Source organism: Oscarella lobularis, chromosome 11 (assembly GCF_947507565.1).
Source record: "Oscarella lobularis chromosome 11, ooOscLobu1.1, whole genome shotgun sequence".
Lineage (NCBI taxonomy): Eukaryota > Metazoa > Porifera > Homoscleromorpha > Homosclerophorida > Oscarellidae > Oscarella > Oscarella lobularis.
The window spans coordinates 861,725-880,487 of NC_089185.1; the positions used below are offsets into that span (position 1 = coordinate 861,725).

Sequence of the window (18,763 nt, forward strand, 5' to 3'; positions counted from 1 at the left end):
CTAGGCACGGCGTATACGGCCTCAGACGCTGACGGCTGCGGCTGCGACGGTAGCGGCGGTGGAGGCGGCGGCGGAGGTGGAGGATCCGTAGGACCAGCTCCCTTTTCGCGCGAGATAGGCTCATACACAACCGTGTCTTTACTTGACACTGGTTGAGAGCCGGGACGCGGCTCTGAATCGAACACGCCCGTTAGCGCTGGCCGATCTTTCGGTGCCGCGTTCCGATGCGACTTCTTGCGACTGAAGAGTCGCGAAAGGGTGCCGCCGCCGCCGAACGATCGCTGCTTCTTTTTCTCTTTCAAACCGCTCGCGACGCTGAGAGTGCGATATTTGCCGTCTTCCAGCGACGGAAGATCGCTATCGCTACCCGTGTGAAAACCGGAATCGGCGCTCTTGGAATTGCGCGTTGACGACGACGGCGACGGCGACGACTGCTGCTGCGAGGAGAGTTCAATGCCTTGGCTTGCGTAGGTTCGCGTCTTGATGCGACGCACGTCCGTCTTCGACCACGTCTTAGAGAAATTCGAAAAACTCTTCGCCTTACGTTCACTCTAGAAAATAAACGAGCGCAATGAGTAATTTTTTTGACGTCACATTTCTCATCTCCCACATTCGTCTTTGTCTTTGTTCTTCGCGCCATCGCCTGTCGCTGGAGTTCGCCGCTGACCCACAGGTCGGCGAAGTATCCTGGATTCGTGTACTTCACCACGCAGTTGATTCCCTTTCCGTAGAAGACGTTGAATCGTTCTAAGCTCGGCGGCGGATCGATCTCGTCGAACGACTCCTTGATGATATGAGGACGTGCGTCAGCGTTGAAGAGCTGTTGAGAAGGCTTCTCTTGACTTGAAAAATGTTGAACGTTGAACAGCGACTCGACATTCATCGCTGAGAAAATAAATGATAGTCAGCGGTTTTCGCAAATTAAAATTCGTTCACTTTGTACGTAATTAACAAATAGGTGCTAATCCGCGAAAACGTTTACCGCGAAGGCGACAACGCCCACGTAAAACAACGCGCGCGCGCGCGCGCGCGGTCTTCCCCGACTCAAACGTTGGGAACGAAGCAACAATGGCTCCTTCCTCTCCCCCCCACGCCCCCACAAAGCCATAACATTACACAGCATGATCACACTGCGTGCGTCGCTTCCCCTTTAACAAAGTTTCAGTTCTCGATTCGTCGATTTCTCGCACGCGAAGCGAAAACAAATAGAAACTCTCGCAAATAGATACGCGCTCGCTCACCTTCTTCGCCGTCGAAATCGAGTTCGCCGAGATGACAGCGCAATTCGCCGATTCGAAGGGCGAGATTATTCGTTCGTACGTTTATCGACTCCGCTTCCCACAGCAACTCGCTGAAAAGATCCTCGCAAAGGCGCGAGAGATCGGCGAGCTGGCGTATTACGCCGGCGAGCGAATTGGCGGCAACCGCTTCGAGTTCGTTGTGTCGTATGCGAGCGTCGAGCGGACGACGGCTCACCGCGACCGGATTGACTTTTCGCTTTACGAGCGGCATGCCGTCGGTTGGGCGGAGAGATCGTGACGCTTTTTTACACCGGACGTTTCGTTCAACGCCCCGGGGTCTCTCGCGACGTTCGCCAGTCGATCGGGAACGTTTGGGTGATGTTCGGATTAAAACGCGGTTTCGAGGCGACTGGACGCGGCGAATGGCACGGCGTTCTTTGTATGATCCTACTGCGGTGTCGAACGCAAGCTACTTCCGGCGAAAATGGGTCGTGCGCGTGCTCCGAGACGGGGCAAGTGCCCGGCTTTTCCGGAAGGTGGAACCACGTCCGGTTACTCTATTATAAACCAACATTGGAAGAAAAGACGTTAGACGATTTCTTCAGTAATTATAACAACAATGGAAGAAAAGACGTTAGACGATTTCTTCAGTAATTATAATGCTCTCGTTCACGTGACCGCTGTCGTTGGCGGAGAGAGGTAATGGCAAGGAATTTTCACTGATTGACTCCATTGACTCGACGATATTCCACAGTGCTTGCTCCTGGGGACTGCATTCCCATCGTTCAATTTGATTCATTGCAACAAGTAAAGCCTCCAGATTTGACCATGCCAGTTCTTTCTGCTCTTCACTGCCAAACTTCTCAGTGTCCTCATGACTAACATCTCTTTTCTCGTCTGTCCTGATTTCCTTTTGCTCTATCTCTTCTTTGGAAGGAACTGGGCTGCTTTCTTCATCGCGTTTCAATTCAAACGTCGCGTTGACAGCATGTTCATCCGTATCCTTAGGAATCCCCTCATTGGGAACTTCTGACACCAGTTCGATGTCTTCTTCTTCTTCTTCGTCAGTGAACGCACTAACGACGTACGTGTCTGAGTCAGGTTCTGTATACTGCGTCATGTCCACAATATTACCCTCATCATCCCCAACTGCTGGATCTTCGCTATTGACATCATCAAGAGGGGGCAATGATGATGGCAGCGGAGGTGGAGGAGATGTTTCTACGTCAAGCGGTCCAGAAGAGTCTTTCTCTTCTGCTTCAATACTTTTCAAAATAAACTGCTCCGGTTGAGTGCTATGGTCTTCCATTTCATAAGAAGACTCTGATTCGTTTCCAGCGGATCGGACGTCGTCATTGACAGCACGTTCAGACACGGACTCAACCGGAAATGATGCTAGAGGCACTGGCGGAGAACTTGATTCACTTTTATTGTCCTCACCATAGTCAATTTCTTCAGCTTCTACTGCTTCATTTTCGTGGTAAGACACTGTTGGCACAGGAGGTGGAGATGCTGCTGGCGGAGACCGCGGAGCTGCTGACGGCGAAACGTTTGACAACGAAAACGGTGAGGCGACAGACGGAGGAGCCGTTGATGGCGGAGACGGCGGGAGTTGCGACGGTGGAGACGGGGGTGGTTCTAACGGCGGAGACGGGGGTGGTTCCAACGGCGGAGACGGCGGCGGTTCTGATGGGAGAGGTGGAGGAGATTCTACTGGCGGCGACAATGGAAGTTCTGGTGAAAGAGATGGCGGAGATTCTGGTCGGACGGATAACGGAGGCTCTGATGGGGGAGACGTTGGACGTTCTGATGGGGGAGACGATGGACGTTCTGATGGGGGAGACGGAGGTGGCTCTGATGGTAGAGATGGCGGAAGTTCTAGCGGGAGAGACGGCGAACGCTCTGATTGAGGAGATTCTGGTGGGAGGGATGACGGGGGTTCTGATGGAGGAGACGATGGACATTCTGGTGGAGGAGACGGAGGTGGTTCTGATGGTAGAGACGGCAGAAGATCTGATGACAGAATGAAGGGAGGCGTCTCTGGCGAGATTTCGTCTCTTTCGCGGTCTCTTTTGAAGAGTGAAATCTATGAAGGAAAGGCTACAAATCATCACGGTTACTTGGGAAATTTGCTCACGAGAGATCTCCGCTTAGGACCCTTTGCTGAATTAGTCAAAGCGTTAGGAAGCGACGAGGCATCCGCTTCTTGCAGTTCGTTATTAACATGCTGATCATCTGCGTCCTGAGGGCGAGACAAGACTAGGTCTGAACTAACCCCTGCACTTGCCATGGGACGCCTTTCTTCTTCTTTATCGTCATCAGGATCAGAGTTAGGAGCAGGTGTGCTTGCTTCTTTGTCTACCTCTGGTGGCAACGCGTCACTTGCGTTGTCGTCAGACGAAGTGACTTCAGTAGCTCCCTGAGGCAAACGTGACGTCTTTTCTTCGACTTCCTGCTCCTCCGGCAATTCTGCAGTGCCCACGGACTTGAATGTTGTTTCATCAGCGTCAGACGTCTTCATCTCAACGTCAGCCTTTTTACCAACCTCGCTCGGCACCGTCGCCGCTGCTTTAGCTCGTGTCCGGTTCATAATGGCTTCAATTCTCTAAAAATACGCTGTTTTGAAAACGATATTGCAGCGACCGTGACAAAACCTTTTTCCTTTCGATTCGCTCCTCCTCTTCTTTTCTCTCCCGTTCCGCCTCCTCCTCTTCCCTGGCACGCTTTTCAGCCGCCTCTTTTGCTAGTCTTTCTCTTTCAATTCGCTGCTCTGCTTCTCTTTTCTCTTCCTCCTCTCTAGCACGCTTTTCAGCTGCCTCTATAGCCGCTCTTTCTCTTTCGATTCGCTGCTCTGCTTCTCTTTTCTCTTCCTCCTCTCTAGCACGCTTTTCAGCTGCCTCTATAGACGCTCTTTCTCTTTCGATTCGTTGCTCTGCCTCTTTTCTTTCGTCTTCCTCTCTGGCACGCTTTTCAGCCGCCTCTTTTGCTAGCCTTTCTCTCTCTTCTTTCTCCAGGGCTTGCTTCTCGGTCGCTTCTCTTTCAGACGATATATCACTAGAGCTTTCTTCTACAGTACCTGTCAACATCGTAGACTCTGAAGACGGTTCCTCATCTCCCAACGACTTCATGGGAACGCCAAACGTCTTCTTCTCCTCTGCAAGACTATCTTCATCCTCATGGCGAATATTCAGTTCAAGTTCAAGCTGACGAGTCACCTCAGCCTCGTCCCTAACAAATTCCTCGTCACTGGTCGACAGCATCGGAGGAACGACGGCTTCATCACGCAACGCCGCAGGCACCGGTGCCACCGTCTGAGGAGGCGGCGACCTTGCGTTCCCATCGCTCCTCTTCAACAAGTCGGATACGTCGAACTCAGCCGCCTTCTTTCGCACGGGAATAGCCGATGCGCCGACGGCGCGTCGTGGAATCGACGAAGGCGAAGACACGCGTCGCGGTACGCCAGGCGACGATTTTGGCGATAAACCGGACTTTTTCGGCTTTGGAGGAATTTTACCTGTCGCTGTCGACGGCACTTTGGTTCGAGTTCGCACCAGATTCTGTTTTCTTTCTTGTTCCTCTTGGTTGAGTCGTTTGCGGCGCTCTTCGGCGGCGGCGCGACGTTCTGCTTCTCGTGCGCGCGACGCTTCGATTTGCTTGAGTCGTTCGGCTTGCATTTGACGTCGCAGTTGATCGGCGCGGTCTTGACGATCGGCTGTCGACGGACGAGCGCGCGTAGTCGATGAAACAGTGGCCGGCACGCTTGATTTCTTCGCGCGAGGAACGGCGCCAGAAGACGATTTAGCCACGGGCGGTTTGCTACCAGATTTGAGGGCTACAGTGGAGAAGGTAATGCACGTCGTTTGTTCCATTCGCCGCGTTCTCTGATGAGACCTCACCTCGCCTGGCGCGAAAGTCCTCCAAAGACATCGTTTTACTTTCGGCCATGGCTCTTTTTACGTTGGTTTGCTCGACGAAGGTTTTCTTTCGAAGGGAAGGGAACACGCATGCTTCGCATTCGTTACCATAGCGATTGACGTCAGACTATTTCTTGTTGTCTTAGAAATTTCTAAAGCTTCGTTCAACGTCATGATCCTGAGAATAAAATACAAAAAAAACGATAAGTTTCAATCGTATTTTAAAACAGTAAACATCGAGTACAAACCAGTAAAATGTACAAGTACGTACAAAACAAATGCTTATTTCAATTCTGCTATTTTTATACCCAAATTGTGTAGGACATCAAAGATGCCTTCTTCTTGAAAATCTTCTTCATCTTCAACACACTGTGACATATTTGACTCTCTATCTGCATTCGTTGTAAGCTTTTCTTCAACACTTTCCAAACGGGTTTTAATCGCTGAAAGTCGATTTTCTTTATCTTCAGTAGAGTGCGCCTTGAAGATGTCACGAGCACATTGAAAGTGTTTCATGGCACATTTCAAGACTTTCTTTCTAGGTCCAATTGTCTCATACCACAGACAACACAAGTCTCCAACCAAGTCACACGCTTTGGCTACCTTCTGGTGCTTCCCACTAAAAATGGCCAAGTGGCATTCAATGCAAACTCGCACCATTTGAAACGCTTTCTTCAGAGCGCTTCTTATGTCAGACTCTACGTCGTCACCCTGGTTCAATTTTTCCAACAGTTTGACTTGGCGATGCCTAAGTCTGGCCACACTCCTGCAAACCCAAGCGTAGTAGCGATGAGAGTGGGTCATACTTTTTGAGATGTCTTCACATCGGTCTACTTCCTTGCTAAAAACTTCATAGGTAGCTGGCTCGTCTTCTTCTTTAGCACAACAAAGAGCAGACGCAATGCATTCATACGCCTGGAACATTGAATGCCGATAGTCGCGCTGAGGTATGTATTTGATTGCTCTCGAGTAGAATTCGGAGCTTTCTTTATAATTTCCGAGACCCAAGTGAGCCCGTGCCTTGTTTGCAAAAAGAGAGGAGCGGCTCACGTTATCGTCATCGTACAAATCATGAGGATTTCCAATTTTATCAAGTTGGGTCTGAGCTAACGTAAATTCTCCTGCATCCAACAATACCTCTGCTTCTGCTTCAATCGTCTTATTCTTTTCAAATCCACACAGTTTAGAAGGATCTTTCCACGAATCCCAGATGGACTTGGCGGCATCAATTCTTTCCAAAGCAACGTTTAATTTGCTCAGACGACGTTCAACTGTTGTCAAATGAAGGTGTGCCATAGCTTTGTGGTACACAGAAGCTCGCGAGTCATTGAGGCACTTTTCAAGCAGCTCCTTTGCTGCGCGACTATCTCCTAGCAATGATTTCATACGTCCACATTCAAGGAGAAGATCTGCATCAAATAGTTTGAGTTTTTCCATGTGGTCTAAACATCGAAGAGCGTGGGGATACAAACTGCTGATCATTCCCCAGTTGTTATGTTTAATAAATGTTATCAGAAGTACATTGCAAAGAATAGCTACGTGCTCTTTTTTCTCTTTGGAACGCAGCCTTTGATACGCCGTCTTTGCGATCTCTTGGTGCATGACAATAAGTTTCTCACGCTCAAGCTTGACTAGTCGGTAGTCACTAAGCCGGTCAATCGCCAAGAAATAGGAAACTGCCTTGCTTGGACAGTTTGAAAGCTGCTCGCGTCTTTTCTTGGGACTCTGACTTTCGAGAGTTTCCTTGAAATGAAGATACTGAAATAGTTCAGTTGGAACGGAAGAAGAGTCACAAAAAGCAAGGAAGTTAATAACGTCTTTAATTGCTGGTAGAAACCGTTCAAAAACAGCCAAAATACCTTCCTTTGGAGAAATTTGACTACCAGCTAATTCATTCTTCAGCTCCTCTTGATATTCCGCTAAAGCAACAGTTTCTTCCTTTTTCAGAAACGATTTTACAACAGTTACAAAAAGAAGACTGCTGTCAACTTTCTTGGCAATCCATGTTGCTGCTTCTGCTTCTTCGCTGCGATTGCTAGCATCCTGATATTTGTAAGTCAACTGTTCATTTGGAAAACGCTCCTCACTCACTGATTGCTCATCATGATAATCCGTTCGAATATCAAGAAGACTTCTCATCACAATTTCATCCCTCAACTTATTAAGGTAATGAAATTCAAACTTTTTAAAATGCTCTAAATCATCCACCCTGTGCTTAGACGTCACCAGTACGTTCAGGGAGGAACTGGCCTCATCGCTAAGCTTTGGTGGAAAGTTGGGAATGGCTGCCAACCTACTACCGTCTTTTAATCCATCAAAAATAATAAGAAGTTTGCCGTTGCCTTCTTTTATGTACTCAATGATCCACTGACGACTCATTTCAAGCGCCTCGGGTAAAGTACTTCGCTGCGATCCGTCTTTTGAGGCTGCTGCTAACCCGCTAAGCCTGGAAAGTGACAAATGCAAGGCTTCCACACTTGATGCATCAATCCAAAGAAGATAATCGTAATTTGCCCAAATTCTGTCAAGAAGTGACAACACTAGACTGGTTTTACCCACTCCTTTCTCCCCAAAAACGTTCAAAAAGCCGTTGGCATTTAGTTTCCTCTCAACTTCCTGCAGATCTTCATCCCTGCCAATCAGCTTTTCCACATCTTTCTGTGGCAAAGAGAAATTAGATAAAAGAACGAACAACTTCTTCTCATCTGTGACGTCCATGTCAAAAAAACCTAGTAAAATTATTACTCCAATTACAGCCAAACTGCTGCTATTTATTTGATCAAGTCTTACGTTCCTGAAGAAAAGTTTCAAAAATTCTGGCAAAACCAGCGTTCTCAAGATCCTCCAAGCATTGCAGCAAGTACTTTGAATGACCCCATTTAATTAGAGCAGAGCAAAAGTCATTATCTGACAATTCAAACGATGCACTAAGGCTCAGCAAATTTTTCAATTTTTTCTTGTCAACTTCAGATGACGGAATTAATGCCTTGATTGAATCAAGGGGCATCTGTCTGAAAGTCCACTCCGTTGCTTTTGACTGAGCGAAGAAGCTTCTCGCGAAAGCTCTAGCGTCCAGTTCTTTGTTTTCTGGTGCACTAGAAAGCAGAGAAAGTAACTTCCGGCAGACTTGAACAGGGCTATTTTTCTTCGCAAGAAATGCCGCCCTCGCCACGTCCATCGGCTTGTTCATCATTCGAATCGCGTTAGCGAGCCGCTTCAGGGGATCATCACTTTTGGAGATGCAGCGAATGGCACCCGCGCTGAAACGAAGCCTTTCGGCAAAAGACATCCAGTTGCAGTCTTGATCCGCTGACTCCCCACTGACTTGAAATGAGGAACGGAGACACTCGGTAATCTTTTCCAGTATAGAATCTGAAGGTGTAGCGACGGAGACGGTAGCAGATTCCGAAGTAGACAACAAACGGCGTGAAGCAATACTTCCTGGATCGCCTGGGTGTTTATCGTCTGCAAAAGCTGGATAAGGCTTGCTATTGTACCCTATAGCAGCAACGTACCGTCTGTCATTGACTCTCTGGTATTGCGATGAAAGGCAACAGTGCTATTAGAGAGCTGAAGTAGCGAAGCTGTTCGTAGCACCCGACGTGCACACACGCATGCGTACACTCTGTTTTCTCGACTTATCGTTGAATTTCTGCGTAGAGCTTTGCGTGGTGACGCTAGTCATAACGTAGACAGAGCCAAAGCAGTGCTAAAACAGCGAGAAACGGCATCTTTGATGGGCCACACCTAGAGTCTCCAAATGCAAATGAGGGGAGGGCAGTTGACGTCATTATTCGTCGAACTAGAAGCGCATTAATTTACTCCAACTGGGAGAAATGAACCGCACGTTTACTCACTGGGTCACGTAACTTGCACATTGAAATCACATGCCCAAAATGTTCACACACGCTTTAGATTTTTGGGACTAGAAAACGCACTCACAAATAATGTTATTAATTAAATCACAGTGCATGACGGAATATTTCTCTGACGTGATTCCGTTGGAAATCAATTCCTCACCTATTCCTATTGTAGTACCAAGGCTACCTAGATAGAATAAAAAAAAAGGCTTGCACCTGCTTTTATAAAGATTACTATTAAAAATCATACTTTATTGGCATCCATTGAAGGACAACGCCAGTTGTACAAGTAGTAGTGAAGATTTCCATCGCCTATTCCAAATTTCAACTTCTCAAGAAACGTCTTGTTCTCCATTACGTTGAGGGCGTTGAAAACGTCAAACTCAGCCTAGAAAAACAACACAATTTATAATACAGAAATACGAAAAAGTGAAACAATGACATTTTTCGCAATAATGAGAGCGTCTTGTATCAGATCAACCAACGGCGTAATAGTTGATACATTGTAAAACGAGTAGGCAGCCCTTAGATCGTTGTACTCAGGATTGTCCATAACAGTCGATGGCAAAGAATAGAAACTGATCATATCCGTTATAGCCTTGGTCTCCTTATTCTAAACCCAGACAAACTATAGAAAAAATTCGAATTCTCGTTGCGCGTGCACCTCAACAACGTAACAATAGATGATATTTTCTTGGGGAGAAAACCAGTGCCTAACTTCCTCCTATCAATACATCTATCATAGTATGTATGGTCTCTGGAATTTCCGCACTGTACCTCATGAAATACAGGACACAAATCAAACTTTTGAAGATAGTCATTGAGAAGTTGAGTGATTCTCGGCATGTCCTTGTCCTGAGCCAATCGCAGGCCCTCCGTTTTCGTTTCCATCGGAAGACGATAGAGACGAATCGTACGCTGCATGGTCATGTGGCGAGACAAGTGGGAAAACTTCACGGCAATCAGCTTCTTCGGATTCAAAGAACGATGCCAATACCTAATCAACATCTAATAGATTATAGGAGGAGGAAGGAAAAGGCTGGGAGGAACCTGCAAACTGCAACAGGCTTAGGCAAGACGACTCCAGCCGTGTAAACAGCCTGGAATATTCCCTCCATGTGAACTCGTCGCGTGATCTCCTTTATGAGAACCGGTGCGACGCGCTTCGATCGAAGTTTCTTGTGAACGCAGAGAAAATTGATCTCGACCATGACTTGAACACTAAACGTGCCGCCACAGTAAATACACTTCAAAGAAAGAACGAGAGGGCAATACTGATCATAGATTTTGATTCGAGCCGGCACGCCGCTAATAAAACCGAGAAGCTTTTTGTTCTTTTTAGCTCGAACGCCGCAATGCCAGTTCAGCTTCCATCCAGGCGGTTTCAAAGCCCTTATAAATCCGCAAAAAGGATAAATGTACAAGCTATTATTAATTAATAGCAAACGTCTCACCAGAGCAGAAACTCGCGAGAGTAGTCAAAACGGAACATATTGTCGTCGTCTTCGACGTAGTTCTCCCACAAAAGCATGTACAGCTCATCGAGCTATTATGTTATGAAATTGACTCGAATGCTGCTTTCTTCGCGTACTTACAATTTCTCTCTGGTCTAGATCAAGTGTGTCCCACTCAAACGTATCGGGAAGCGTGTACGGATCGGGTCGGATTTCTTCCTTGTCCGCTTCTATGGCTTCGTTCGCCGTCACCTTTTCCTCTACGCAATCGCTCATTATTTTTAATTTAATTAATTAATTAAAACTGTTCGGACCGAATTGCGGAACGGGCTGGGTTTTCCAAAATTCGTACGATCTCGATTTGGCTTCGATTTCGGTTCGCGGCGCCGATCTCTTGTGAAAGGGGCCCAATAGCGTTTGGAGTTGAAGCTTTCGCATGGCAGCCGCCGCTGCCGCCGCAGATCCCGCTCCACCAGCGGCGGCGGCGGCGGCATCCTCGGTCCCGTCTAATCAGAGCTTTGGCGCCTCCCGGAAGGCGGAAGATCGCGAGCGTTCACCTTCTCGCGACTTCTGCTTCTTTCCCTTTTTCTTTCCTTTCTTTTTCAGCGAAGAACTCGGCTTTTCGTCGATCGGCGCGTCGTCCGCCGCATCGTCGACGTCGTGCGAGTCTGCTGGTCGTTTGGTTGCGTCGTCCGAAGGCGGTGTGGCCATATCAGAACCGGGATACGATATCGAACGCACGTGATAGCGTAGAAACATCCAAACGACGTCCACACAGCGCATCCTCCATGGCAGCGGTCAAGGAAGCATTAAAATCGGCCGCAAAAGCGGTCAGAGATAGCCCGGCGATGCTTCGTCGAAAACTCAAGGGAAAACGGCACGCAAGTAAATCGGAAAACGAGACAAAGCCGGATCGATCGAGTGCAAAATATTCGTAGAGCTCGAAGACGATTGGCTGAACTCGAAAGACGCAGTAGTAGCCGGCGTGACGTTCTACGTCAAGGTGACTCTTCCCGTCGCCATAGACGATGACGAGCAAGTGTTATTGATACGCCCGCGCGCCCTTCTCCGCTTTTAGTATCTCGGCACGATGACCGTCGAAAAGGCGGCCGGACACGGATGCACCGACGATGCCGTTCACAGGATTGTTCATCAGGTGGGAGGGCGTTTCTTTTCGGTGTTTTTTTTCGACTTGGTGTTTTCTTTTGCAGGCGAAGAGTCGCGGTCAGAAATTGCAGAAGATGTCGGTGACCGTGACGGCGAAAAGCATCAAATTGATCGACTTGACGACGCAGGTGAGCGTCGCACGCGAGATGAGAAAGGAAACAACCAGACGGTTCCTCCTCTTTAGATGAGAATTGATGAGATGCCAATCTATAAGTAAAGGAAACGAAGTCGAACGATTAGAAGAAATGCTCTCGTTTCTCTACTAGAATTTCCTATTGTACGGCCGACGATACGTACGAGAAAGTGTTCTGCTTCATTGCGAAGGATCCCGAGACCGGTCGTCTTCAGTGTCACGCTTTCATGTGCAGCAAGAAATCGAAAGTACGACTTCCTGATCGCGATTGTGCACCGTACAGACGTCTAACAAGGGGGATTCCTTAGGCTCAAGCGATGTGCCTCACCGTAGCTCAATCATTCAATATCGCATACGAAGCCTGGCAGGTAAAAAATAGATTGTACCATCTTAGATTCATCGATTAACGTCTATCTATTCAGGATATCAAGAAGAGACGCGCTCAACAGAAGGCTAACCTCGAACGACTCCAGAAGGAAAACGAGAGTGCTGCAGCCCAGCCAGAAGCTCCTGCACCTGCTGCCGTTCCAGAGGTTACTCTTACTGATGGTCAGGGTAGACGCTTCTCTAACTTTGTAAGATGAAATGCGTCCCATTTGATTTTTCGATCCTTATTCACTGTGTTTAGGATTTTGACGAGGAGGATGCTCATTTTGATGAGGAATTCACCAGGTACTGCTCGTACTGACGTCGTCAAAAAATTTCCCAAATTTTTTTCCCTAGGCTTGCCGAGGCTCGTTCGAATCCCAATCTTCTTGAAGGGATTGAGAAACACGATCTCGGTGACGATGTCGCGCATTTCTTGAAAGGAGAATCGTCTCCGTCCGACTTGCAACCCGGAAAATCTCACGAAGACTTGTTAGATCTCTGATTTCGTGCTAGTCGTGAAAGACGAAGGCTGGGTTCTTTTGTTGTCGTTTTTTCTCTTTTTTTACTGCCTTACGGTTCACATACTTGTGTTTTGCACTCACTACACAGTGGTGTAGAGCGCGCTACTCCGAAATGGCAAGGTAGACTTTCGGCTCGTTGCGAAGCACGTAGATTGATTGTGTGCAGCGTGGAAAAGCGTAAGAGAACAGTCGAAGAAAGTGATAGCAGCTCCAGCTCGGAGAGTAGTTCCAGCGGTAGGTACACCTACAAAAGATTCGTCCATCTGCGAGATTGACCTATTTAGAGAGCGAGAAAGAAGTCGAAAAGCGACGGAGAAAGAAAAAGGATAAGAAAAAGAAAGAGCGAAAGCAAAAGAAACGATGCGGAGCAGGCGAGACTCAGATTTCTTTACCCTACCTGTTTGTTTACGGGCTTCGCAATAGAGAAGCTTACCAAGAACGATTTCTACAACAAGAGCGCCGAATTTCGACTGTGGCTTGCCGAGAAAGTTAGAACGAGCTGAAAACTGTCGTCTCCTCCCCGAGTAATCGGCTTTGATCCACAGAAAAAGATTTACTTCGACGAGCTGAGTTCTAAAGAAGCCAAAAAATTATTCAAAAAATTCGTGACGCGGTGGAACGACGGAAAATTGAACGAAGTAAAAGACTTCCCTTGAAGATCCGCCAAGGAAAAAAACGGTCGTCTCGTTGCGTAGGCATTGTACAAAGGCATCCCATCCAGCGAACTGCAAGCATCTTCGAGAACGAGATACAAATGGAAGGTCGGCGGCGAAGATACGTTTAGAGGAGGGAATCTTTCTACTGTGCTCCCTTGATTTAGTTTGCGTCAAAAGTCGACGAAATTGAAGTGGGCTCCGCTCGGGACAGCGTCACTTCTTGGACTGCTGGTAAGAGTGGACGCGACGCCACTGCGGCTGAGATGTTCGGCTCGGAAAGCAAGAAACGGCGCACTACTGGACCTAGGATGGAGACTGTCAGTCAAATAGTGAAAGATTGCATACTAGAATTTAGATCTTACCGTCGCACCTATATAGCAGTCCGAAACGTCGGCTATTGTAGAACGAGAAGAGCGGATGGAAAGAGATCGCTGGAAGAAGAAGACCAGCGACAAAGACTACAGAAAAAGAAAAGAACAAGTACAGAAATCCATTAGTGATGAGGAGATAACTGACGTTATTTGTTTATGAGGTGATCGATGAGCTCTTTCCCAAGGCCGAAGGTCATCAGGCGCGAGTCGAGAAACGCATGGCCGCTGCGCAAGATCGAAGGGAGAGGGAACAAAGTCCAGACACCTCGGAATCGTTTCTCATGGGAGGGTACGAAACAAGAGTTCTCTACCCATTCCCCAATTGTACTCCCCTGTTTTGATTTAGAAGTTCATTTGAGACCCAACTGGCCGCAAGAAAACGAGCTCGAGAAAGAAATCAGTATGAGTAGGGAGATGGCGCGAGACAAGGTAATAATTGACGCTCTCTATTTTACAGGGAAAAACGAATGGAAAGGGCCAACACTAAGATCGAAGAATACGCGGCTAAGGAAAAGGCTCGTATGGACGCTCTGTTAGCCATGGCTCAAGCCAACCGAAAAGAAGGCTCGCTATGGCAACAGAAGAATTAAATATAATAAATGGGTTGATTAGTAGTTGGGCTCTTTAACGGCGGCTTTTAGCATTTGTACGGTGACTGGCCACCTGGGCGGATTGACATCATCAACCACGTCGTCCTTAGTAGCGCTATCTTGGCTCGTGATTTGAGGCAACATTGATTGCGGCTGGGCCTGAAGTATCCCTTTGCCTCTTACCATAAGCTCTTTTCGTGCGGTTGGACTCAGAACCTTTGTCTCGCCACTTTCCCCTTCGTCTGATGTTTCTTCAAAAGGATTGTTTTCCCATTGAGCGTCCTCCTCCTCCTCCTCCTCTACGTCGGAATCAGAATCAGGAACGTAAGCTTTTCTAAAGACGAACAATGTGGACAAGGCGAAACGTTTCTATTGTGCCTACTCTGCTAGTTCCAATTCTTCTGCACTGTATTCCATCATCTCTTGAAACATGTCTAGATTGGACTGCTCCAAACGGTCAGTCGCCTCTCTCAGTCTTGTCACGTCTTCGCGGTGCAGCACAAGCTAAAGCACCACAAAAATAAAAGCCAAAACGTCAAGTTTCTTGTAAGATATAACATGCAAACTCACCTCCTTGTGAAGAGTCTCGTTATCCACAATGTCATTACGAGAATTGGGATCCATGGCCACTATAGCCAACTTTAACAACATACAGAAATTAGACACGCGGTGATTAACCATTCATTGTTAATATTCACCTCCGCTGCCGTATCCTTTTGACTGCTGATTGACTCCTCTGCGTGCCTGCTTATTTCGTGTCGTGCAATCTTTAGACTCTTCTTCAAGTCTCCTAAAAGAAACTCTTTCTACTAAATAGTCCCTATCCTAATCTCTAATCTTACGGCTTGTCTGCTCAACATCCTCTTTCCAGTCGACAAGCATTTGTTCGAGTCTCTCAATATGTCTCTTGTGCGCGTACCGTCCCGCATTCTAATTACGTAATGATTCAAGTTCCAATATATATATATATATACATTTAATTTACCTTGTACTCGAGACGCTTCGCGACTTCGTCTCGCAACTGGTCCGTTTCAGCCTGAAGCTCCTCGATCTTTTCCTGCATTTCTACGCAAACAAAGTAAGATCAATATTAGCTCTATACCTTCCCCCTCTCTTTCCCTACCCTCAATTTCTCTTTCGGCAATGCGAGCAGCTCGCTGTTTTTCTAGGAAAGCATGCTCGACTTGATCTCTTCCCACCACGTCGACTTCTGCCATTTCATTGTCCTTTTCTTTCACTTGCCGAAGGAGCTCCCTTATATGAATCATTTGATCGGCTTTCAGTTTAGCATTCTAGAAAGAATCAATAGTCGACTGTAGTTCTAGGGAAATACTGTCTTTACCTTTTGTCTCTGTCTTTCGTTTATGGCTCTCATTTCTTCGATTTCTTTGCCGAATTCCTCACAAGAACGTCGCTTGACGTCGAGTCTATGCGTCAAAGAAGCGTACGGACTCCTGTGCGCGAGCCTAGGACCTTTTTCGTCTTACTGAAAAGCGACGACCGCCTCGCCCATCGTCATTTTCGGCTCGACCCATAGCTTTCGTTCAGCGCCTTCGGACGATCCGCCTTTTTTCGACTTTCCCGATCCCTTTGAGCCCTTCTTCTTTTTTCCCATCACGCGAAAACGGCAAAAGAAGACAATGGCGTACGGGATTGTAAAGTTTTCTATCCGGGGTTCGATTTTTCGCTTCGAGAGTCCGAAAACGAGTAGGGAACGGGCGATATAGCGATGGCGGAGGATGACACCACCGAGAAGGGCCGCGAAACGAAGCGCTTAGAGTCGAAAAAGCAAAATCTGTCGGACGCGTACGCTGTGCCGGCCAATTTTCTCGAAATCGACGTCGTGAGTCCCGAAACGCACGGAATCGGCAAGAAGCGCTACACCGACTACGAAGTCCGCTTGAAAGTGAGTCGATCGGCATTGCACGTGCGCTATTGGGGTCCCTTTCGGGGAGACGCCCCGTTGCGACTTTTTCTTCCCTCCAGACGAACTTGCCAGTCTTTAAACTGAAAGACTCGAGCGTCCGACGGCGTTACAGCGACTTCGAGTGGCTCAGAACCGAACTGGAACGAGAGAGCAAGGTAGAAGAGCGAGTCTAGTGTTTGCCACACCTACGCACGCCTTTCCTTTCCACTCGTCAGATCGTCGTTCCACCTCTTCCTGGAAAGGCTCTAAAGAGGCAATTGCCTTTCCGTGGCGACGAAGGTACACTGATATAATGAAAGTAATAATGGCGATGACGTGATTCTTTTTCAAAGGTATTTTTGCTGAAGAATTTCTTGAAGAGAGACGGCAAGGATTAGAGCAGTTTATCACCAAGTAGGCACGACGAAACACTAATTATTACTTTGTTCAATTTTTTTCTGTCTGTTAGAGTTGCTGGTCATCCTTTAGCGCAGAATGAACGCTGTCTGCACATGTTTCTTCAGGAACCGATGATCGACAAGAATTACGTTCCGGGAAAAATCCGAAATACCTAAGAAGAATGGCTGCAGGCTCTAGACGCCTATTTTGTGCTTATTTACTGTTCTGCCATGCATGACTTCCTTGTGCAATTACCTCATATGATAGACTATAACACGTTGCTTCCCCCTTTTTTTGTTTTTTGTACTGAATCAATTGTGATGACTGTCGCTGCATAGTTTTGACAGAGGCGCGGTAAACATGTGTGGAAGGATAGACAGCTTGGGTGAACCAACTGAGGCAGTATCCTACAAAAATCCTAGTGCTTAGAATCCTGGGTTTTTCTACTCGGCCTACACCTTCTCGTTGCCTGTCACAATTTAATCGTTGTTCTGTCACTCCTCGCGCGTTGCATGACGCCTACTGACACGTCATGTGTGAAGGCACACTGAGTAGTTTTTGTGCCAATGTTCTTCATTCGTCATTCGCGTCTTCTCTCTCGCTGAATAATGTCGGGTGCGTCAGCGCTCGATCCCAATGATACCTTCTTTCTCAATGAAAACGAATCTTGTGCATACAATGTTACAATGATGGAACCTGTCGTCGACGACTTCTCCCTTGTGTACAAGATCATAATAGGAATTGCGTGGAGTGCGTTGGGAATTATTGGCCTCACAGGCAACGTCTCCATTCTCGTCGTTCTCTTCAAAGACAAAGGATTCAAACTGGCAAACACGTCGAACGTGCTTCTCGCCAATTTGGCCATTGTCGATCTCTTTTACTTCACCACGTCGCATCCACTCACAATGTGGAACGCTCTTCGAGAGGGAACGTGGCGAGCGGGAGACGTCAGTTGTCAAGTGTCGGCCACCGTCAACACTCTCGTCTATCTCGTCGCAGCCTATTCTCTCGCTCTCATCAGCCTCGAAAAGCAACTCAATCTCGCCTATCCCGCCCGAGAAAAATCGTTCACGACAAAGACTGCATTGATTTCTCTTGCCTTTCTCTGGACATTCGCCTTCGTCTGCGCCATTCTGCCATTTTTCGGCCTAAACTCGTACGCGGCCTATCGAAACCCCATTGTTTGCGGACCGAATCTCGACTTCAGCACCTGGCAGGTGATTGTCATGACCGCCGGTCTAATGGGCTCAGCTGCAATTATCTTCTACGCGCACATCCGAATGCTGATCACCGTGCTGCAATACAAGCGACGCGCACGACAGAGACAAATAGATGCGATCGAAATTCAGGAACGATACACGGCGGCGGCGTCTAGTGCGGCAGGAAGGGCGCCTATTCCAACAGAATATTCCAACAAAAGCCCCATCAACAGCCCAATCAACAGCCCTAAACCTATGATTGCTGGAAGAAAATCTGTAAGACCCGGAACGGCCGCCTTTCAATGGCACTCGTTCAAAGAAAACGTACGCACGGCATTCACCGTCTTTCTCGTTGTCATTACCTACATCGTTGCCTTTCTTTTTGGCGCCGCAATGGGTACGTTTCTCAGTGTTATTTACAAGATCGAGTTGAAATCGTGTCGCTATCTCAAGGACGTCAACATGATCGTTTGGACGATTGTTATCATGCTCTACGCTTTCAACTTCGCCGCAAATCCTTACATCTACGGTCTCCGCAACAACGACGTCAACAAAGAATTCAAAGCGACGCTCAAGTTGTTGACGTCGCTACTGCCAAAAGTAGGACAAAAGAAACGAAACGGAGATCGCCCCAAACGCAATGAGACCACAGTGCGAGTGTGAAAGAAGCAACTGAAAGAAAGAAAGAAAGAAAGAAAGAAAGAAAAAATTTGTCCTAAACTTAGGATTAGCCTACCGTGGTGTATGTATCTAGCTTTGTGCTGCTCATGATGCTTTTAGTAGAATCTCGTCTCTCTCATCGCTAGACACAATGAGAAAGAGTCAAGATCGCCAAAATTCAAGCAAGGTGTCCTTCCGGCTCTCTATCGGACAATCGTTGGCAGACTACACTAAGCCTTCGTGTACTGAACTATACGAGCTAGAATCGCTCAAACGCACCGGGTTGGCGGAAAAATCGACATTTTATTATCACAGTAGGCTAA

At 47.5% G+C, this 18,763-nt stretch overlaps 9 protein-coding genes across 9 annotated transcripts in view; 4 read left to right on the forward strand and 5 right to left on the reverse strand.

The window, feature by feature from the left end:
- The window catches only part of LOC136193232 (actin-binding protein WASF1-like), a gene marked incomplete in the record, with an annotated part of 2,709 nt that extends 1,019 nt beyond the window's left edge, over nt 1-1,690 (reverse strand). The window contains 3 exon segments of the mRNA XM_065982080.1: nt 1-551; nt 611-885; nt 1,242-1,690. Coding sequence (XP_065838152.1) covers nt 1-551; nt 611-885; nt 1,242-1,512 — 1,097 coding nt within the window.
- Nucleotides 1,691-1,766: 76 nt separating this feature from the next.
- Nucleotides 1,767-5,256, reverse strand: LOC136193229 (uncharacterized). Its single transcript, XM_065982075.1, has 4 exons — nt 5,138-5,256; nt 3,896-5,073; nt 3,379-3,846; nt 1,767-3,327 (listed from the first exon to the last, which is right to left on the reverse strand). The coding sequence occupies exons 1-4, from the start codon at nt 5,184-5,186 to the stop codon at nt 1,876-1,878; spliced, it is 3,147 nt and encodes a 1,048-aa protein (XP_065838147.1). The 5' UTR covers nt 5,187-5,256; the 3' UTR covers nt 1,767-1,875.
- Nucleotides 5,257-5,309: 53 nt separating this feature from the next.
- LOC136193230 (uncharacterized) lies at nt 5,310-8,831 on the reverse strand. The gene is made up of 3 exons (XM_065982076.1): nt 8,671-8,831; nt 7,946-8,620; nt 5,310-7,884 (listed from the first exon to the last, which is right to left on the reverse strand). Exons 1-3 carry the CDS (start codon nt 8,678-8,680, stop codon nt 5,438-5,440), a joined length of 3,132 nt encoding a protein of 1,043 aa, XP_065838148.1. The 5' UTR covers nt 8,681-8,831; the 3' UTR covers nt 5,310-5,437.
- Nucleotides 8,832-9,016: 185 nt separating this feature from the next.
- Nucleotides 9,017-11,207, reverse strand: LOC136193235 (glycylpeptide N-tetradecanoyltransferase 2-like). The gene is made up of 11 exons (XM_065982082.1): nt 11,027-11,207; nt 10,784-10,975; nt 10,611-10,729; nt 10,470-10,561; nt 10,291-10,407; nt 10,066-10,236; nt 9,793-10,012; nt 9,680-9,739; nt 9,458-9,628; nt 9,266-9,403; nt 9,017-9,202 (listed from the first exon to the last, which is right to left on the reverse strand). Exons 1-11 carry the CDS (start codon nt 11,178-11,180, stop codon nt 9,182-9,184), a joined length of 1,455 nt encoding a protein of 484 aa, XP_065838154.1. The 5' UTR covers nt 11,181-11,207; the 3' UTR covers nt 9,017-9,181.
- On the forward strand, nt 11,194-12,742 carry LOC136193252 (low density lipoprotein receptor adapter protein 1-like). The gene is made up of 10 exons (XM_065982103.1): nt 11,194-11,354; nt 11,408-11,472; nt 11,548-11,625; nt 11,681-11,764; nt 11,821-11,849; nt 11,903-12,017; nt 12,078-12,137; nt 12,192-12,344; nt 12,398-12,441; nt 12,493-12,742. The coding sequence occupies exons 1-10, from the start codon at nt 11,258-11,260 to the stop codon at nt 12,638-12,640; spliced, it is 873 nt and encodes a 290-aa protein (XP_065838175.1). The 5' UTR covers nt 11,194-11,257; the 3' UTR covers nt 12,641-12,742.
- Nucleotides 12,739-14,341, forward strand: LOC136193249 (uncharacterized). Its single transcript, XM_065982100.1, has 11 exons — nt 12,739-12,779; nt 12,826-12,893; nt 12,944-13,030; nt 13,083-13,147; nt 13,205-13,297; nt 13,355-13,420; nt 13,480-13,632; nt 13,694-13,795; nt 13,848-13,975; nt 14,033-14,086; nt 14,144-14,341. Exons 1-11 carry the CDS (start codon nt 12,772-12,774, stop codon nt 14,274-14,276), a joined length of 957 nt encoding a protein of 318 aa, XP_065838172.1. The 5' UTR covers nt 12,739-12,771; the 3' UTR covers nt 14,277-14,341.
- Nucleotides 12,966-16,516, reverse strand: LOC136193246 (coiled-coil domain-containing protein 83-like). Its single transcript, XM_065982097.1, has 11 exons — nt 15,764-16,516; nt 15,619-15,703; nt 15,400-15,568; nt 15,262-15,341; nt 15,119-15,206; nt 14,975-15,066; nt 14,847-14,915; nt 14,659-14,780; nt 13,832-14,610; nt 13,678-13,773; nt 12,966-13,618 (listed from the first exon to the last, which is right to left on the reverse strand). Exons 1-9 carry the CDS (start codon nt 15,889-15,891, stop codon nt 14,295-14,297), a joined length of 1,149 nt encoding a protein of 382 aa, XP_065838169.1. The 5' UTR covers nt 15,892-16,516; the 3' UTR covers nt 12,966-13,618; nt 13,678-13,773; nt 13,832-14,294.
- Nucleotides 15,944-16,918, forward strand: LOC136193261 (sorting nexin-12-like). The gene is made up of 5 exons (XM_065982116.1): nt 15,944-16,182; nt 16,263-16,358; nt 16,419-16,482; nt 16,536-16,596; nt 16,652-16,918. Exons 1-5 carry the CDS (start codon nt 16,006-16,008, stop codon nt 16,755-16,757), a joined length of 504 nt encoding a protein of 167 aa, XP_065838188.1. The 5' UTR covers nt 15,944-16,005; the 3' UTR covers nt 16,758-16,918.
- A 271-nt stretch (nt 16,919-17,189) lies between these two features.
- Nucleotides 17,190-18,443, forward strand: LOC136193025 (melatonin receptor type 1C-like). The gene has a single exon (XM_065981814.1). It carries the CDS (start codon nt 17,190-17,192, stop codon nt 18,441-18,443), a length of 1,254 nt encoding a protein of 417 aa, XP_065837886.1.
- Nucleotides 18,444-18,763: the final 320 nt, after the last annotated feature.

Coding starts and splice junctions, on each gene's coding strand:
- LOC136193229 (XM_065982075.1), bottom strand. CDS start 5,186: ATGGCCGAAAGTAAAACGATGTCTTTGGAGGACTTTCGCGCCAGGCGA. Junction 5,074..5,137: donor GGACTTTCGCGCCAGGCGAG/GTGAGGTCTCAT, acceptor TCTCCACTGTAG/CCCTCAAATCTGGTAGCAAA. Junction 3,847..3,895: donor AGCGAATCGAAAGGAAAAAG/GTTTTGTCACGG, acceptor GCGTATTTTTAG/AGAATTGAAGCCATTATGAA.
- LOC136193230 (XM_065982076.1), bottom strand. Junction 7,885..7,945: donor TGAAACTTTTCTTCAGGAAC/GTAAGACTTGAT, acceptor TAATTTTACTAG/GTTTTTTTGACATGGACGTC.
- LOC136193235 (XM_065982082.1), bottom strand. CDS start 11,180: ATGGCCACACCGCCTTCGGACGACGCAACCAAACGACCAGCAGACTCG. Junction 10,976..11,026: donor GAAGCAGAAGTCGCGAGAAG/GTGAACGCTCGC, acceptor AGCTCTGATTAG/ACGGGACCGAGGATGCCGCC. Junction 10,562..10,610: donor ATCTAGACCAGAGAGAAATT/GTAAGTACGCGA, acceptor ATAACATAATAG/CTCGATGAGCTGTACATGCT.
- LOC136193252 (XM_065982103.1), top strand. CDS start 11,258: ATGGCAGCGGTCAAGGAAGCATTAAAATCGGCCGCAAAAGCGGTCAGA. Junction 11,626..11,680: donor TTCACAGGATTGTTCATCAG/GTGGGAGGGCGT, acceptor TTTCTTTTGCAG/GCGAAGAGTCGCGGTCAGAA. Junction 11,765..11,820: donor TGATCGACTTGACGACGCAG/GTGAGCGTCGCA, acceptor CCTCCTCTTTAG/ATGAGAATTGATGAGATGCC.
- LOC136193249 (XM_065982100.1), top strand. Junction 12,894..12,943: donor CTCGGAGAGTAGTTCCAGCG/GTAGGTACACCT, acceptor TGACCTATTTAG/AGAGCGAGAAAGAAGTCGAA. Junction 13,298..13,354: donor ACGACGGAAAATTGAACGAA/GTAAAAGACTTC, acceptor CTCGTTGCGTAG/GCATTGTACAAAGGCATCCC.
- LOC136193246 (XM_065982097.1), bottom strand. CDS start 15,891: ATGGGAAAAAAGAAGAAGGGCTCAAAGGGATCGGGAAAGTCGAAAAAA. Junction 15,704..15,763: donor GAGGCGGTCGTCGCTTTTCA/GTAAGACGAAAA, acceptor TTTGACGCATAG/ACTCGACGTCAAGCGACGTT. Junction 14,916..14,974: donor AAAAGGATACGGCAGCGGAG/GTGAATATTAAC, acceptor ATGTTGTTAAAG/TTGGCTATAGTGGCCATGGA.
- LOC136193261 (XM_065982116.1), top strand. CDS start 16,006: ATGGCGGAGGATGACACCACCGAGAAGGGCCGCGAAACGAAGCGCTTA. Junction 16,483..16,535: donor GCCTTTCCGTGGCGACGAAG/GTACACTGATAT, acceptor TCTTTTTCAAAG/GTATTTTTGCTGAAGAATTT. Junction 16,597..16,651: donor TTAGAGCAGTTTATCACCAA/GTAGGCACGACG, acceptor TCTGTCTGTTAG/AGTTGCTGGTCATCCTTTAG.
- LOC136193025 (XM_065981814.1), top strand. CDS start 17,190: ATGTCGGGTGCGTCAGCGCTCGATCCCAATGATACCTTCTTTCTCAAT.